Source organism: Trichosurus vulpecula, chromosome 8 (assembly GCF_011100635.1).
Source record: "Trichosurus vulpecula isolate mTriVul1 chromosome 8, mTriVul1.pri, whole genome shotgun sequence".
Lineage (NCBI taxonomy): Eukaryota > Metazoa > Chordata > Mammalia > Diprotodontia > Phalangeridae > Trichosurus > Trichosurus vulpecula.
The window spans coordinates 109,707,241-109,726,237 of record NC_050580.1 but is presented as its reverse complement, the minus strand read 5'-3'; the positions used below and the strand labels follow the sequence as shown (position 1 = coordinate 109,726,237).

At 38.8% G+C, this 18,997-nt stretch overlaps 1 protein-coding gene across 3 annotated transcripts in view; it reads left to right on the top strand.

The window, feature by feature from the left end:
* Positions 1-18,574, top strand: part of CFAP58 (cilia and flagella associated protein 58) — a 136,972-nt gene extending 118,398 nt beyond the window's left edge. For 2 of the 3 annotated variants that reach the window (XM_036736434.1, XM_036736435.1), the window contains exons 16-18: positions 10,903-11,022; positions 14,182-14,315; positions 17,849-18,413. In XM_036736434.1, coding sequence (XP_036592329.1) covers positions 10,903-11,022; positions 14,182-14,315; positions 17,849-17,960 — 366 coding nt within the window. In that variant the 3' untranslated portion in view covers positions 17,961-18,413. Of the gene's footprint in view, positions 1-10,902; positions 11,023-14,181; positions 14,316-17,848 lie in introns of all 3 variants that reach the window. The other variant, XM_036736436.1, reaches the window with a different exon arrangement.
* Positions 18,575-18,997: the final 423 nt, after the last annotated feature.

Genomic DNA, 18,997 nt, shown 5'->3' with positions numbered 1-18,997 from the left:
TATTTCCATCTTCAACTTGTGTATGTTGCCCTTGTGGTTTATATGTGTGTCCACTTGAGTCTGCCTAAATTTGGCTTTCAGGGAGGCATGAATAGAGAATTTCACTATCCCTTTCCAAGTGATTCTTTGACACTTGCCAGGAGGGGAGCAACAGAATGGGTCCACAGTGCTGGCCCACTCTGCCTTTCTTACAGAGGGAATACTGTACTAGAATTATATCCGTTTGCCCCCCAAATTATTGTTAGTCTAGGGGAAATAATTTTTAGCTTCAAGATTCTTTTCCTGGTCACTAACTCATAACAGCAAAGGAGTATTCCAAGCTAGATCCAAAGGCTTAACTCCCTTCCCACTATGTGGTAGTTACATAAAGACCATCCCACATATCGAATAGTGAATACGTCCATTTATTGAAGCAGATAGCGAACAGAAATCAGAGAAATTTAGAATATACCAGACAATAGACCATGACTGAGCTCCCTCCCTGGGACTGAGATAGCTCAACCAAAAGAATCCCTGATTATATCCAAGGGAAATTGCCATAAGTTTCTAGTGTGGCAAGCTGGAAATAAGGATATGTTAGAGGCACAGACTCCTCTACACGTTGGCTTCTTCCCAGAATCTTTCCCACCCTTTAAAGGCCTTTCCTTGGATAGAGTTTGGAACCACGTCTGTCCTCTCTCAAAACTGGAAGCCAGAAAAAGAATCTCTCCTCTTCTAATTTCTTGCCAACTCTACCCCTCACACAGGCACAAAGTTATGAATAATCATTCTCTTTACTAATAAGAAGAATCTTATGCTAATGCCTGGGCTTGAGCCCCAGGGTTACACCTCAGTATATGATGACTAAAAATTTCATAAAATAATGCTTCTTGTTGCCTTTGGGTGTATGATAAAATCTACTTTGCCAGCTCTTTTCTTTGCCTCCCCAAGGACCCATCCTTCCATTCAGCTGTAATTTCCCTATTCTGATTTCATTTATAGGAAGAATGTCAATTGATATGCTTCAGCTCCCTAAGCAATATGTCTACTTGTTGGTCATTGAACACAGATCTCACAGAGTAGCAAGCATCAAATTAAAGTTTATAGACAGTCTAACAACTGATTCTTAGATTCCTGTCCCCTTTACTATCACTTTGCCACCATCACTGCAGAAATGAAAGGGGATGGCATTGTATTGAGGACCACTTTTAATTTATTTCTTGGGTTACTATGGCAAAAACATCTATCACCATGTAAAATGCCGAACCTCTTTATACTTAGCTAGGGTGGTCCTCAGAAAATGACCTTGGTCTGTTGCCAGGATCATACTCAAATGGAAAATGGAAAATAGAAATGATAGCAACACCAATTATAATATTTTATACAGAAGTTTAATCATTGGAAATTTATTGTCATGACGTGGAGATCAAAAGAGTCCAGAAAACACCTTAGTCATCAAATATCTGACTTAATTTCTAGAAAGAGAAAGATGGTTGCCCAAGACAACACAGGATTAAGATATATACTTCTTTGGAAAATCTTACAAAGCAAGATGGACAGTTATGAACAGCATCATCTAATAGAGCAGAGAGAAGCAAGCAGTGGAGGATAAAACTATTTTGAAGAAAGCTTTTTAAGATATCCAGCTAAGTTACTCTAGGGGAAATTTAAGGATGAAGAGGCAAGGAAGAGAACAAGCAGGAAAAAGTGATAAGATTTATAAGAATTATTATGACAAACTTTTTTTCACATCAAGGATAGTGGACCCACTACACTCGGTCCTTAACATCAGACTCCTAGATATGCTTGTAGGAGAGGTAGGAATGGCACTAAGGAGTACAAAGATGGGGAAAGACAGATTGCACCAAGTATAGGAAGGTGAACCATGCAAGAGGCAATGAATCACTCTTTCACAATGGACCAAAAGATGTAGAGAAGTGAAGTTCCTATTGTGCTTACTGTTTATTGAATATGAAAAAGCATTTGATTCAGGAGAGTAGAATGTCACCTTGCAGGCTCCTTTCCAACACCGTTTCTCCAAATTTCAACAAAACCTCCAACAAGTATTTTCCAATCAAACTACATCAAACTTATTCAATATTCCTTGAACTCAATACCAATAGAAACCATCCTGTTCAATGATTTCCAATCATACACATCAGTCAATATGCCATAGAGGGAGATACATACTTGCCAAAGATATTCCCCACTAGGATGGAGTATCTTCATTTCGGAGCCCCAGTTGAAGGGGAATTGATTTCCTGTGGACAGTGAGGTCCTCCAGATATTCCTGTTTGTTCTTGATTTTGTGCTGATTGCATTAAACCTCAGAATGTTGCAGAGCCTCCTGGAACAGTTCTGTAACCAAAAGAGTTTGGTCTAACCAACCCACAGGAAAGAACAAATGTCCGATAATGTCTATTGCACAGATTATAACATGCATCTAGATGGATACCCTATAGAACTTGTACAACAGTATGTATATCTGGGAAAGACAGTACAGATGGACAACAAATTGGGCCCATAGTTGAACTCATGAGGAAGAGTGGACTGGATTATTTTTTAGGAAATTGCAGAGCTCATTTAGGGTGGCTAGGTGGCACGAGGGATAGAATGCTGGTCCTGGTCCTGAAGACTCATCTTCTTGAGTTCAAATATGGCTTCAGACATCTTGGTAGCTGTGTGACCCTGGGCAAGTCACTTAACTATGTTGCCTCAGTTTCATCATCTGTCGAATGAGCTGGAGAAAGAAATGGCAAACCACTCCAGTATCTTAGCCAAGAAAACCCCAAAAGGGGTCATAACAAATCAGACATGACTGAAATGGCTGAACAACCGAGCTTCTTTAATGATTCCAAACTTCTGATAGCAAAGGCCCATCTTTTAATATAGTGAATTCTACTTTTGTTGTTCTATGGCAAGGAGACTGGGAATACAACATTTTCCAAAGAATTAAAAGTGAACATCATTTAGAGTGTAATGGAGAAGAGTATGGTAGGTGTGATTAGGCTGCAACACATAACCAAGGAGGAATTTTGAAAGCCAGGAATGAAATATGTCATCAAAGAATTGTGTGGTAAGATGATATGGACTGGTCATGTGGTGAGGGAGAGGGATGACAAGTGGACAGCCCAAGTACTCCATTGGTGCCCTTACAATGTCAAGAGAAAGTAAAAAAGGACTCCAAAATGTTGGATCATTTATGTCAATAAACATTTGTTAAGCATCTACTGTGTGCCAGGCACTATGCTAAGTTCTGGGAATACAAGTATGAAAAAAGTCCCTGTCCTCAAGGAGCTTGAAAGACCTGAAATGGAAAGGTACCCAACATGGGAACATAGTAGATAAGTCAGAGAAGTGCCAGAGTAGTGCAGCAAGGTGAGGAATAAGAAGATGTCTGAGCTGAGAGGTTTTAAAGTTCAGGACTCCACCCCCTAATCAGAGGGGTGGAGGGTGATGGTGAGGTTGAGCATTAAGGCTTACAGGATCATGCAGGATCATGAGGAGGCTCTCCTGTGGCAGACAGGAACCACATGGGACAGGCAGGGATCTAGTTTATTAGAGAAAACTTCCAAATCAAAGAGATCACGGATTACTTTAAGCAAGCCCTGAACTAAGTTCTAAGCCCTATGATCTACGGCCTATGAACATTTTCAGCTCAAAGTTATATAATCATAGCAACTTGTACACTATTGAGAACTCTCCCAATTTTGTTAAGTGATGGAAATTTCTAAAGTTCTAATTGGAAGATGCTTTTTCAGTATTAATTGATTTATAATTATGTTATAATAGAAAGAGTCCTAGATTTGGGGTTAGGGACTGAATTCTAATACCAGCTCGCCACTTAATAGCTTTGTGACCTGGGAAAATCACTCAGTCTCTTTGGACCTCAGCTTTTCCTCGTCTTTAAGATAAAAGGGTTAGATGAGATGACAAAGTGCCTCCCAATGCTGAATCTATGATTCTATGATCTTAACATATGACTAATACAGATTCATGATAAAATGTTATAATCAGCTACAATTTATGCAACCCTCTATGTGCAGGCCACTGTTTTAGGCACAGGGCATATAAAGAAGTATAACACTTAGCCCCTTTTTAGGAGTTTATAATCTGTTTGGGAGACTGGAAAGATAAACAATATAAATGTCTCCAATTGGAATTTTCCAATTGGAAAGACATTGTCTTGGAATTTAAACAGTGCAGGGTCATAACCATGCTGGAACATTTGAGATTGTTGTCCCGTTTGTAGCTGCCTGGATCCCAGCTTGATGGTCCTCTTCCTATATAGGTGCCTCGGTGTTCCTCCACTATTGCACTACCTTCTCTAGTTACTTACATTATTCTATGCCCTCTTCTTATTTCTTGATTCCATTAGCTCAGAATTTTTCATGTCTCAGATTCTGTGTAGTGTTCTTTCAGGAAATGCAGTTCTTACCTGTATCCTGCCTTCTTCATATCACGTTGATTTCGTCAGGTAAAGAGAAAAGGCAGTTCGTCCCTCATTCCCTAAGGCGGGGATGGCATCTAACATTTTACAAGGGGATCATTGACCCAGGGACTGTAAGTAGATGGATAAGCTTTGAGCAGGAAAGAAATTACTCATTTCACCTGACTTGGCTGTGGTGATTACACTAACTTTTAGCTTGAACAAATGGCTGACTGTGGGCCGGAGCAGAATCAATGCATTGGCATTTGTCAAACACAGATTCAGACTAAAATAGAATAAATTAGTTCCTCTTAGTCAGTTATTGCACAGAGCGAGTGAGCTGGGGAAACAGAGGGGTAAGGTGTACATTGAATGTGAACTAGCTTCTGCTTACAGATTAAGAAGCAAATGAAAAGCCAACAGACAGAGAGTTTAATATGTTACTATGCTTTGGCTTGAAAGGAGACCTATGAGCAACCCAAGTTCTTACTCTGGATTGTTCCCAGAATGGTTATAACTTTTATTTGCACAGACTGTTCTGAAGAAAGGTTTTGAAATTTTAGGTAGATAAAACCTGAATAGCTGAAAATCTATGCAATACTTAACTCTGCATTTTCCCCTGTGGTTCCTGAATGGCACCATGTAATGACAGCATTATTTGAAGCTAATAATGTAATTAATTTTTTCACCACTGCATTTGGCCAATATTGACAGTGTGCTAAACTGTCATCTGACATCATTCCATGGAGAGTCTCCCAGAAAAGGAATCCTATAATCACGTCTGATAAATTCTCTGACAAAGAGAATGGGGATCCCTGGGAAGAGAACTTAATTACTGAGGATGAAGATAACATACTTAATGTTTGCAAAAACACTTCCATACAATGAACTAAACTAGGATCATAGAATCATAAAAATTCTAAGCTGGACCCAGAGACCTCCAGTATTGATGTTAGTGTCTAACTTTATTTTTTTCCTAGTAGTAGCTATTCATAAAACCATTTGAAGAATGAGACGTGAACCAAAGTAATATTAATATTCCTTGTGAATCAACAGCAAAAACAATAAATTAATAGATTCTAGCTCAAAGAAAATAGTCTTTTGTTAGTGAGGAAAAAATATAGTATTTATGATTTTTCTGGGATTTTCTTCATTGACATATGGTGCTTCTAACCCAGTGACAAATTAATTGACTAGGTTTAAAAAAAGATGGACTCTGCTTGATGAAGAAGGACAGGATATGCATTGCAAGGCAGCTGGTTCTGCCAGTGCTGGCTTATGGAGACAATATACATTGGACAGCTAATGAGTCTCTGTTGCATAAGATAGATTCTCTTTATAATAGAATTGCATGCTTTGTCTCTAAATGGGGTTATTATACACACCATTGCACAATGTTTGAAGAGCTTGGTTGGCCCTTGTAGAGGGTTAGGAGAGAAATAAATTGGAAAACAATTGTACATAAGACCTTCAATCCATCAACTACTCCATATTTATCCAAATTACTAGCCTGCTCTCCTCAAATACAAATCTGTGTCACACTCAGGGCCAGCATGTTAATGCTGACCGGCCTTCACTCTAGGGCTTTTTATTAGGAAGATGTTCTTCTTTAAGAATATACTTGAACTGACACAAGTAGAAATTTGATAAAGGACTCTCCACTTCTAGAATTCTCTTTTCCACTTTTCTTCATGCATTTCATTGTCTCAGACCATAAACTATTATTTGGTTTCCCATGCATCATCTTTCTTGGAACATCTAACTCCCTGAGGGATTTGTGGGCTTGAAATTATACAGATTGTACCATTGGAGTCAGATCTTGTGGATGGTTGGATCAAAAGAGGAATCATTAATAGTTTGATATCAACTTGGAAAGATGTCTTTGGTGGAATACCCCAAGGGATATGTGCTTTGTCCTGTGCTGTTAATAGAAGCATTGATGGCAGACATCAAATTTGCAGATAACACAATACTTGGATGTATAGCCAATACATTGTATGATAGAACAAAGGATCAAATAGATCTCAAAAGGCTAGAACATTGGGATGAACCTAACCAGATGAAATATATGGGAGACAAATATAAAATTTTGCACTTGGATTCCAAGAATCAAATTCACAAGGACAAGAACGGGGAAGCATGGCTAGGCAACAATTCCTCTGAAAAAGATCTGGGGCCTTTAGGGAACTATAGGATTAGTATGGCAGTCAAGAAAGCTAGTGTAAATCTTAGACTAAATTAAAAAAGGTAGAGAGTGCAGGACTTGAGGTATTTGTGTGTGTGTGTGTGTGTGTGTGTGTGCGCGCGCGTGCATGTATATGTGATAGATGACTATATTTGCATTGTCCTCTTCCTGGTTAGACCGCAGCTGGTACATTCTGTATGTTTCTGGGCACCACAGCTTAGGGAGGTCATTGATAAGCTGCAGTGAAAGACCTTGTGTTCACATGGAATTTGAGTAAAGAGACTAGGGGTCTTTAACCTAGAGAAGAAAAGACATATGGGTTGGGAATAAGCATAGAGCAGTTAGGTGGTACAGTAGATAGAGTGCTGGGTCTGGAGTCAGGAAGACTTATCTTGAGTATAAACCTAGCCCTCAGATACTTACTAGTTGTATGACCCTGGGCAAGTCACTTAACCTTGTTTGCCTTAGTTTCTGCATCTGTAAAATGAGCTGGGAAAGATATGGGCAAACCAGTCCAGTATCTTTGCCAAAGAAACCCCAAATGGGGTCATAAAGAATTAGACACAACTGAAAACAACAGAATAACAACATGTACTGTGTACTAAGCACTGGGCCAAGTCTTTTACAAATACTATCTCGTTTGGTCCCCACAACAAACCCTGTGAATAGGTGCTATTATTCTCATCGCCATTTTAGACTTGAGGAAACTGAGGCAAAGAGAGGTTAAGCGATGTGAGGAACTTAGTATCTGAGGCTGGACTTGAACATGGATCTTCCTGACTCTAAGCCCAGCGTTCTTTTCACTTTGCCACCTAGCTGGAGGGAGTATGAGAGCTCTCTTCAAATATTTGAAGGCCTGTTGTGTTCAGGAAAGATTGGGATTGTTCTGCTTAGCTCTAGAGGACAGAAGTAAGCAAAGAGTAGATGTTTCAGAGAGGTTGATTTGAATGGGATGTAAGGAAATATTTTCTAACAATAAGAGCTATCTCAAAGTGGCAGGGGTTACTTTAGAAGAAGTGGATTCTCTCTCGTTGGAGGTCTTTAATCAAAAGTTTGAAGACCGCCTCTCACGTCCAATGTAGAAAAGGTTCTGGTTCAAGCAGAGATCAGACCAGGTAGTCTCCAAGGACCCTTCTAGCTCTGAGATCTCATCTAGGATTAAGTTTTTCTGTTTGAAGTACCCAGGTAGTTGTACTATTTATTCTTTCATATTCCTTTCCTGTTCCTTTTCCTTACTTGTTCTCTCTTATCAGTTTTAATATACTTTATGATTTTTAGAAGAAGGAAGTCCTAGAATAAGACTTGGGAAAAATTGGGAAAAACTTCCCACTTCTGTATGTGAAAATTGTTCTTCCTTTTAGGAAACATTTGGAGGGTCCACTCCATTGTGAGATTGAGGTGTTATTTACGTTTGGGGTGGGGTAATTTGGAAGTTGAATATAGCTCATTTGCCTTGAGCAGTCATAGTGGTCCGTTCTTTTTCTTTCTAGTCTGTGGACATGAATTCAAGGAGGGCAGCTGGGAACTCTCCTATCACCTTCCTACTTGGCCTACATCTTAATATCTATCCTTGCAAATCCAAAGATCCTTCTCTTTGGCAGAGAAATAGAAGGCAAAACTGAGTTCAGTAGTTCTGCCTCCTCTGAATTGTCCCTTATCATTGTTCCATCTGCTGCGGAAGCAGTTTTATTCTTTTCTTTGATCATCCCAATAGGGTTTAAAAGTCAAGCCAAGTCAACAAGTCTTTCTTAAGTACTGACTATGTGCCAGGCACTATGGTTGCAAATAGAAGCAGAAAGACAGTCTCTTTCTTCAAGGAATTTACATTCTAATGGGGAAGACAATACATAAAAGGAACCTGGATGGAGGGGAGAGGTGAAGGTGCCTGACAGAGGGCATATAGAGAAATTGCTGGAGGAGGGTTAGGATTTCAGCTTGGAGAAGAATGAAAAAGACATAGTTGGCCTGGTGTCCTCACTAAAATGGCATCTTTTAGCCTCCTCTGTTTATATCAGCATTCCTTGTGAGCTTCCAATCATTTGGGGCCTTAGGGTTCCTCACCCTCTTCTCACAGAATCACATCTCTCTTTTGCATTTATCTTCTGTTACCTGCCTTTGCTTCCATCTTCTGTAGATGCCTTTTAAAAAAATCTTAATTGGTCTGATACCTGGAGTGTATTATAATAATCTGTTTTTGTCATCTCCTCCCTCCAGTTTTGGTGATGGTAACAATAGCAGGCATTTATGTACCACTTTGAAATTTGTAAAATGCTTTACATTCATTTTCTCATTTGGGCCTCACAACAATCCTGAAAAGTAGATTATTTTTCAGTCATTTTGTATTGTGTCTGTCTCTTTGTAACCCCATTTGGATTTTTTTTTTGGCAAAGATACTGGAGTGGCTTGCTATTTCCTTCTCCAGCTCATTTTACAGATGTGGAAACTGAGGCAAACAAGGTTAAGTGACTTGCCCAGGGTCACACAACTAGTAAGTGTCTGAGGTCAGATTTGAACTCATGTCTTCCTGGCTCCAGGCCTGGCACTTTATCCACTGTGCCACCTAGCTGCCCTCTGGGAGGTAGGTAAAACAAGTCTTATTTTCCCAGTTTTACAGATGAGAAAACTGAGGCTCAGAGTTATTTATCCAAGATGACACAGCTAATAATGTATCTAAGATCGGATTCAGACCCAGGTTTTCCCTCAGTGAGTCCACCACTGTATCTACTAAGCTACCAAAGCTAAGCTTTGTGAGGACAGGAGCTACGTTTTATCTAAACATTGTCTCTTCCTTACCCCTTTGCACCATTTTCTGCACACACAGTAAGCACAGAGTAAATGTTTATTGAGTGCTAATGAATGTTCACTTGGCTTCCCTTTCACAGGGCCATGGAAGCATTAGCCTCTGTGATATATTCTGAGCTGGTGGGAAGAAGTTAGTATGATCAGTTCAAGATTATATTTGAACAAAGGCAAGATTAGTCTCTTCTCTCCACTGTGGGGTCCTTTAATTTCAGTCCCAACTACTTCATCTGCCAGAGGAAGTGAGACAGATGACAGGTACAAATCAGTTAACTGGGTTTCTCCCCCTATTCCTCACCTATTTAGGTGGAATCTTCAAGCCATGTTGGGAAGATTTTTTTTTCTCTGCAAGGTAAGCTTTAAGTGGTTACATAAAATAACCTCACCTCTTGATTTTATCCTCATTGTGTGCTACTAACACTTACTGTGAAGATCCTTTTGGAAGGTGAAACAGAGGGTGTTATAGAACAGGAAAACGCCTAGATCATAATTCTGTTGTTGATATCCTCCCCTTTGGTGCAGCCTGTTTTCTTTCCATGCCGTGGCTGGGACTATTTCCGAAATGTGACTACCTTTTTAATGTAAATTCATCCAGAGGGTTCTGGGTGGCATGTATCTGGAATGCATTTATTCTGTGAAACTGATTTTAAGTAATGTACACACTTCCTGGTAAATGGAGCTGTAGTGCTTATAATAAAGTTTCCATAATGCGTCAGGGGAAGATAGAAACCACAACAAATGATAACAATTGCCAGTTAATGAATTTCCCTTTAGCTACATTTTTATTGACTGTTTTATGTTCTCTGGCAAACCGGGTTAGCTGATGACAGTACTTGGAATACTTGCTTCTTGGTAAAAATTAGTTTCTCATGTGACTGGATGTCTCCTTTAATGAGAGTCTTTTTTACCCATCATATTTTTTCATCGTAGTTACCTCAAGGAAATAAATACAGACGCTGATGGGTGGAAACGCTTGTCTTTATCAGTATTTGTCCAAATTCTTCGATGGTACCTAATGTTTGGAAAGCTGTGGAAGTGAATTTTTGTCTTTTACCTAATGCCTTCAATTTAAAGATCTGAAAGTTAAATTTCAGGCAATTAGGTCTCAGAGCACCCATGGTCATTGCATTTTGGAAATTGAAATGACCCAGGAAGTTAGTAGGGGTTAATGAAGGAGGTCTGGACTTCTCCAAATTGAGTATTCTCGAATCATGGTGTCAAGATGAATCGATTGCTTGGCCATCACCAGCACAACTTCGACCTTAGATGTGAGTGTGGAGGAGACTTAGAACTTGGGGCAAACATCACTGAAAAAGGCCTGGTCTTGGAATCAAGAGAGCTGAGTTTAAAGCCTAGGGCAGGTGCTCATTAGCTAATAAATGACCATGGGCAAGTCGTCAGATTCCCTAGGGTCTGGTTTAAGTATTCAGAAAAAGAGGGGAGGTGACCTAGATAATCCCTAATGTCTCTTCTAGCATGAAGTTCTATGGTTCTCTATTACCTCCTGCAGGAAAAGGAGAAGCTGTATGTGGAACTGAAGCACATCTTGGCTCGACAGCCTGGGCCCGAAGCAGCTGAGCAACTGCAGCTATACAGGCACACGCTAAGAGAGAAAACCAAACAGCTGAAAGTGAGTTGAAGGCTCTGACTGCTTACTATCAAAAGGGAGGTCTTTCAGGAGCCCGGAGGACATGTCATTGCTTGCTGATAAGAGGCTGTCATTCTCAACATCATTTTGTGCTTAGGGGAATGCTTTTCTTGCATGGAAGTCAGGGGAGAGGCAGACCTTACTGCTCCCCTGCGCAGTTCTTGGATGCTCAGACTGAATTCAAGGGTCCCCACTCCTAGAAAGAGTTAGGTGGGCAAAAAGGAGACAACTAGGATTGGAGCTTGGAATTCTAAGATATTTTACATGGATGATTTAGAAATAGAGGCCTTCGTGGTGGGGAGGGGAAGATGTTTTGGTTTACTTGACAGATAAAATCAGACAACCTTCCCAAATCAGGATGGGAAGATGTCCAGATTGCCATTCTAGTAGGGACAGTTTTCAAGGGTTTTGATAGTTCCCTTCTGTCGCCTGAAAATATGCAAAAAACACAAATTCCCCACAATCCTCCAGGGTTATACCCTTCCATTAATATGAAGAATAGGTAAGGAAAGAAAGGTAAGCTTAAATCAAGCAAGAATTGGGTCTCACCCAAAGTCTCCTTACCCCAGACCTCTTTCCTTAATACAAGAATTGTATATTTTTTTTGCAATGTCAGTCTACATTTACAATTGATTTTTCTGTTTGCAGTCTTGCCCCATACCCTACTACAGTATGGATTGCCCTATTATATTTTGAACATTATCTTCCTAAGTACTTAAATATTGTTGCTCCGATAGTTAAGACTCATAAGAAACATCTGTAATATGCCATGAATACCATCAAAATAATGGCATATATTAAATATAAGTCCATGACAAATATTTGTCGATTTCCTGCCATATTCAAGGCCCCATGTTAGATGCTACAGGGGACACAAAGAGAAGTTAGATGTAGTGGCCCTTGCCATCAGACAGCTTACAGTCTAGTATCATAGTCCTTATCTCTGAGTTCAACAGCCTTCTCCGTTTGGGGAAAACAGATGTCATTTTATAAGTATTCTTTGAAGAATATGATTTTATAACTTTTTTTCTTAAAAAAACTGGCAGACGAAACATATGTCTGATTACAACATTAATTTACAACACACTGTTGTAAATACTTATCGCTATCATTTATTTCTAGAGGGAGCACATTCCCTTTCACTAGAGGTATTCCAAGGATGTGAGGGAAGGCCTGGCTATGTTATAGAGGGCATTACTGGGCCATTATAGGTTGGACTAAATGGCATTTGAAATTCTGTGATTCTCACAGTATACTGAGTCACAATTAGAATTATGAATGTGTTAATTTCTTGGTCATTTTTTTCAAACGCTTGAGTCAAACTGTTTAACGAATATTATTATTTTCTTTTTAAATTAAAGTTGCACCGGGTTAGGTGAACATTGCTGTAGACTGCAGATTGCTTTTAGATATTCATACATTAGCCCTGCATTATGCAAAGTGGCTCATAGAATCTTCAGGACTGTTTTTAACCCTTCAGCTCAGAAAGTCCAGATCCTTGATATAAAAAAGTATAGTTGATGGCACATGGAAGAAGTTCAGAGGTCAATGTTGGCATTTCAGTTGATTTGGCCTCATTGCCTGCATTCTCTTCCTGAGTCCTTTATTTATGGGTTGAAAACAGGATCTATGTTTCTTAGAGTTCATCTGTTTGTGGCAGATTTTCCCCTAACTGGAAATCATATTCTTCTGTTGGCATCACCATAGTCATAATCATTTCCATCGCAATTAAGGGGAAAGGGTTCAGAAGCAGATGAACGCTTAAGAGGCGAAGATCCTCTTTTCATGCAAATCTTGGAAATAAAGAATAAGGAAATGGAAATACAGAATAAATCACAGCCCCCGTAAATAGAACGGAAGGCAATCTCGGCTTCTCTTGGAGACTGGGGGCAGATTTTTAACACTGAAATCTTATATGAAATGCATGGCCCACTGTCTCACCCTGTTTGGCCTGTTGGTGACCATAGAAACATCTATTTTCCACATTTAGCGGAAGCAGATAATCACATTTCATATTGCTGTTTCTTACAGTGTGAGTGGGTCTCTTAAGTACATGCTATACCTTTTGTATCTTCGGAGGTAAGTTTCCCTGTGCCTGGTAAAATGAGAATTTGTGAACAGCTCCGGAGAACTCAAAAAAGGGACACACAACAGCAAGAACCGTATCCATTGCGGACTTGCAAAATGAATACCTGTGGTGTTAGCAGTGTGATGATCAAAGGGATTAGGAGGATGATTTTGGAATCATTTTTCACCTGAAAGCTTTGCACTCAAACTCCTTAGTGATTTTCTCATGATTGTCTTAAAAAAAGCTTTTAAAGCAAATTTAAATTTTAAAAATTCATCCTCTTTTTTTGGGTGTATTTGGCATACGTTCTTAGAATATGCTTTAGAATAGTGGTGTGAAACTCAAATAGAAATGGAGGCTATGCAACCATACATAAAGATCCTTGCAGGTACATATTCGTTTAGAAAAATCGTATATTGATATTAAGTCTATTTTATTGTATTTTGATTTATTTTGTTAAATATTTCCCAATTACATTTTAATCTGGTTTAGGCCTGCTCAGGAGTGTTGCATGGGCCTTGTTGGCTTCCCCATAGTCTTATTTCTGAGGCATGGGCCTTGTGTTTGGTGTGCCTAGAATGTAAGATTCTGGGGCAGCTAGGTGGTACAGGAATAGAGCACCAGCCTTGGAGTCAAGAGGACCTGAGTTCAAATGTAGCCTCCAACACTTGACACTTACTAGCTGTGTGACCTTGGGCAAGTCACTTAACCCCAATTACTTTGCCTTCCCCGCTCCAAAAAACAAAACACAAAAAGAACGTAAGATATTTTATTTTAAGAAACCATATTTTTTTTAGCCTAATGAATGTCATTTCATATTAGTCATGATAAGTTAGAGAATGACACTTCATTTTCAGGTATGTTATTCTCTTTTTATCCCTTCAACCCTTAGTAAGGTCTTGGGTCCATTTATTGACTTGTAACTGTGTATTTGTTTGTCAGGTGCTTGGGCTGTGGTCCATTTAGACTTCCTTCCTGGGCTACTGAATGTTGCTGTAAGCCTCTAGCTTTACCAGGGAAAGAACACCATCTAACTATATCTTATGTTACTGCCACTTTCTTTGGGATGTTAGGTTTTGTCTTCAGAACTGAATATGTATGAGTCACAGAGCCAGGAGTACAAGTATGAGATTGAGAGACTTGCCAATGAGCTCCTTAACGTGAAGAAGAAATATCTCACTCAGAAACGCAAGGAACAAAATCAAAAGTAAGAGTTGTGATTTTTTTTTCTATTTTCATGTTCTGTACTGTTCGCATATATGAAAACATGGTACAAACATCCAGAAAACTGCACAATGTCACAGTGGGGCGGAGAACCTCTGTGGGTAAATGAGACACAGAGAGCAGATGACAGTTCCAAGGTTGCACGTCAAACTTGATTTTAAAGCTAGGTCAAGTGTGCAGATTTTATTCTGGGGCTCTGATGTCTACCACTAGTTGGTAAACATCTAGATAGACTGAAGAATACACGATGAGATATTTTAATCTGCTTTGGGAGTTTCTGGATAACTTCTTGCCTGTGTGATTCAACATCAGATTGCTCTGCTCAGGCTCATTCACATTTAAGACTCCAAGTATTTCTAGTGACCAGATCAGCAAAACAGGGATTAATTAAGGACCTTAACTCATCTGTACACTATGATAATGCAGCTTTTATGTTTAGAATCAACAACAATTGTTGGCCCTTAATGACCCTTCTTAAGTTTTAGGATCAGTGTGTTCAGCTAATGCCATGTCTCTGGACATCGGTCACTGACAGATAAACATTCCTTTAGAAAATAACTTTTTTTTGTTATGGAGAGTCCCTCTTAAATTTCCAGGTTCTTGTTTCCTTTCAGAAATACAGTTTTGAGTTTTCTTATATTTAAATAACTTGTCATTATTTTGTTATTATCATTAGCCCGGTCTCAGGGCTAGTGAGGTTAAGGTTAGCTGATTTTAATCTTGGTTGGTGAACCCTGAATGCTGTTCAGACTCTATAGCACTGTCAAAGCAAGATATTTCCATAGGCAAAGTGCTTTGCAAACCTTAAAGCACCATATAAAGTGCTAGCTATTATAAATTATTTTGCTTATCCTGATTGCTTGGCATTTTTTGAGTTTCGAGATTACAGTTGCAGGAAGATTTGAATGGACTGGCAAATGATCCAGGTGTTTTTGAGACATTTGTCTGTGATCTCACTACTTCAGTGGCAAAGTTCAGCCTACTCGATCTACCCAACCCTCCTCAAAAAATCTCTCTTAAAAAATTTGGATGTCTTCCTCTCAGTAGCACAGAACATTACTATAATGTAGGTGGTACCAATTAAATGCTTTTTTCAACTAAATGTAATTGCACAAAGATCACCTTTTGGATGGTAATGCTGTGTCTGGCATAAGAAGCAACTTTGTGCCATGGAAGGACTATAGGATCCAGAGTCAAAGGAGTTTCCCCTGTCATGCCTTTGCCACGTCCTGCCTCTCTGATAATGGCCAACTCTCTTCATTCTTCTGGGCCTTAGTTTTCTCATGTCTAAAACGAGGGAATGGGTCTAGATGGCTTCTGAAGTCTTTTCTGATTCTAAATCAACAAACCCTATAAACTTTTTTCAAAGTGAAGAATTTGGTCAGTAGTGTTATCTACTTAATGCCCAACAGCTAGCTCGCCTGGATTTTTTTTTTTTTTGCAGACCCAACTCTATTACTTTTAAAGATGAATTAATTTACTTCCCTCAGATGAGCCATTCCATCTAAGGGATGACCACCTTCTGTCTGTCTCATCCCTGCCAGGGTGTGGAATCTAGCCCATTCTTACTTGAGTTTCTCAGTCCTCACCAGAGAGCTCTAGGCTCAGAGTGTGGTATCATTCTGATTGTCTTAGCCTTCCTTGATGGTCTTACTGTAATCATCAACTATCTACAATTTTGCCAGTCTTTAGTTGAGTGATTCCCCTTGCTTTGAGATCTATACTTCAGAAGAAAAACAAGACATATGAGAATGGTGAGTTTACAGGAGAGAAATAAAAGATTTGAATAAAACTATGATGAGGCAAGATTTAAAAGGAGAAAAAAATGACTAAAGAGAATCAAAATTGCTCATTAAAATATGTTATAAAGGGGTTTCTTCTTTGTTAATATTAGTCAGCATGATGAAGCCCAAGAGTATTATGCTAAAATTTCTTTTTTTGGGGGAATTTAAGTTAGCTGAGGGCGGGGGAGAGGTGGAAAGGAGGGTGACATATATTTAGCAGTTAATCAATTAAATGAGTTGCCAGGTCATGTGAGAGACTCATCCTTGGTGGGGACAGATTTTTGCCCATGTATTGAGGATGGTTTCATAATGATGAAATCAGTTCTGCCAGAAGACAGCTGGATTGATTAGGTAATGATCTACAGGTTCTTCCCCCCACCCACCTCCAAGGAATGGTTTTGAATATTATCTCCTAGTCTTTTGACTTTCTAGGCTATTATTTCTAGGCCCCTGTTCATCTTATCAATTTTATCTCTTCTCATTCTTCTTAACTCTAGTTTTCTTAGTCATTTTTCCTATCTTCCTTAATTCCCAATACAAGTCTCCTTTAGGATGTACTTGTGTTATCAATCTGACTTTTTCCCAATTCAGCATTCCCTTAAAGAAATACATTTGTGTTTCTCAAAGTGGAATTACTTTAAAAAATTCCTAAGAGGATTTGCTGATGTTATGAATTGGGTTTTCTGGAAATGTTTTCCTTTTGAGCTATAATTTAAGGGAACTTGGTGACAAAAAAGGAACAATAATATGTTAGAGACTATGCATACATAAATTCTTCTCCTTACTATCCCCACTCCCCCTCACCAACCAGGAGATCTCTGTAGGCCCTTAGAGCAACTCAAGATTCTTCTTCTTCTTCCTCTTCCTCTTCCTCTTCCTCTTCCTCTTCCTCTTCCTCTTCTTCTTCTTCTTCTTCTTCTTCTTCTTCTTCTTCTTCTTCTTCTTCTTCTTCTTCTTCTTCTTCTTCTTCTTCTTCTTCTTCTTCTTTCCTCCTCCTTCTCTTCCTTGTCCTCCTCCTCTTCTCCTTCTTCTCCTTCTTCTTCCTCTTCCTTCCTCTTCTTCTTCTTCTCTCTCTTTCTCTTCCTTTCCCCTGTCCCCACCTTTCCCTGCCTCCCCTCCTCTCCTCTCCTTTCCTTCCTTCCTTTCTTTTAGGATAAAACTGTTTTTAGGTTTTGTCTAGTGAACTTATTTGTCTTTTTCTCTTTGCATTTTTAACAAAGTTCTACTACTAATTGCTTTATCTTGAGGCTTCTAGAAAATTAATCTTTTACAAATGCATAAATCTGATGTAAATACCTACTGACTTCTGTACATGTGAAATAAAAGTTTTTCGGGGATTTTTATAAAATTAAAAAGTTGACACATGATGAATTTGGTTATAATTCAGTGAAGAGAAAAAACCAATCTGATTGATCCTTTGAAAATAAACAAGTATTTCAAAAGACTGAAGGATCACTAGCAGTTGGCGGCTCAGCCAGCAAAGTTCACAGCATTCTGGTTATAATGAGGTTCTCCATATTTAGGCTCCCATTAGGAGGGCTCACTTAATTGTAGCTTTTTGTATTCCAAATGTTATCAGTAGTCACCTAATTAGGTTTAAGTCACCTGGTCTAAAACTGGAAGCTTTAGTCAGCCCATTTTAAATGGATAAATAATTAGACCAAAGAAATCTTGTAGCACCAAACTTTCAAGGGAAGAAAGATCAACTAACTTTTTTTTTTCCTTTTTAAAGGAATAAGGAATGCCTCTCCATGATAGAAAATACCTATCCAACGACCAGAACTGGCCCTCGATACACTGGTGGAGGATTCCCCATCAGTAAGACAACCAAGGCAGTGGCTTAAAATCTGGAGCAACTAGCAGTGCCCAATTGGCTAGTCAATTACTTTTGCTCAGAATTGTTTGGGAGGCATATTTTTTTTTGTCACGTGAATGAGGAATTTCCACTCAGTTCGGTACTTGGATTCCAGGAAGCAAAACGGAATAATATGCAATGTCAGAATCAGCAGAGTTGCAGACATTTAACAGAGATGAAGTTTGGGTTGGTCCATGTGGATACAAACAGATTGTACTTAGATCTATTCAATTAAGCTGACCCACTGTTTGAGCCAGATCTTTGGCTGTTACCATCTGACTGACTTGAAATGTACCAAATCTAGACACTCCATGTGGAAAAGCTTTGGAGCTTAATTTTTGTTTTTAGATAATATGATACTTTTGATGTTTTGTATTTTTAGAAATTTAGTGCGTATCCTTCAGCCTTCTAAATAAAAAGCTACCTTTTTTTATCCTCGGTTAACAAGTCATAAGACAAAATAATTGCACAAGATGCCGAAGATGGTGGAACTCTTAATCTTTTAAAAACTAGTGTTTTGAAAATGATTTCTATGTGGAAGCTATCTCCAGGTCTCAGGGAAGAAAACTATTCCAAAGAGACATGCTAACAATACATATTATTAAAAAAACCCAAATACAAAACTTTTGCAGAGATTTTGATCTTTGCTTTGTTAGAATACATAATAAAATATTAAAACCAATGAATGTAACATTCAAAATAAGGATTTAATTTAGGAACCCAGTGAAAACATGCTAGGGATCTGTTTTACCCTTTATTCTAGAAGTCTGAGTTATAGCTTACAATGCATGTTTTTCTCTTTGATTTGATGGTTATTTGGGCTTCTGCTCAGAGTTCTCTCATGGAGAGAATGATCTGCTCATTCAGTAATTTTGTTTGAAGGCACTTGGTTTATTTCTTTGGGTCTCCTCTTTTTCTGCTTTTCTTTGATAACTATAGCCAACTCACTTTCTAAACTTTACAGTGAGCAAAGAACAGCCTTTGGATGACTGATGACAATAATAAGTGAATTATAAAAAGTTCATT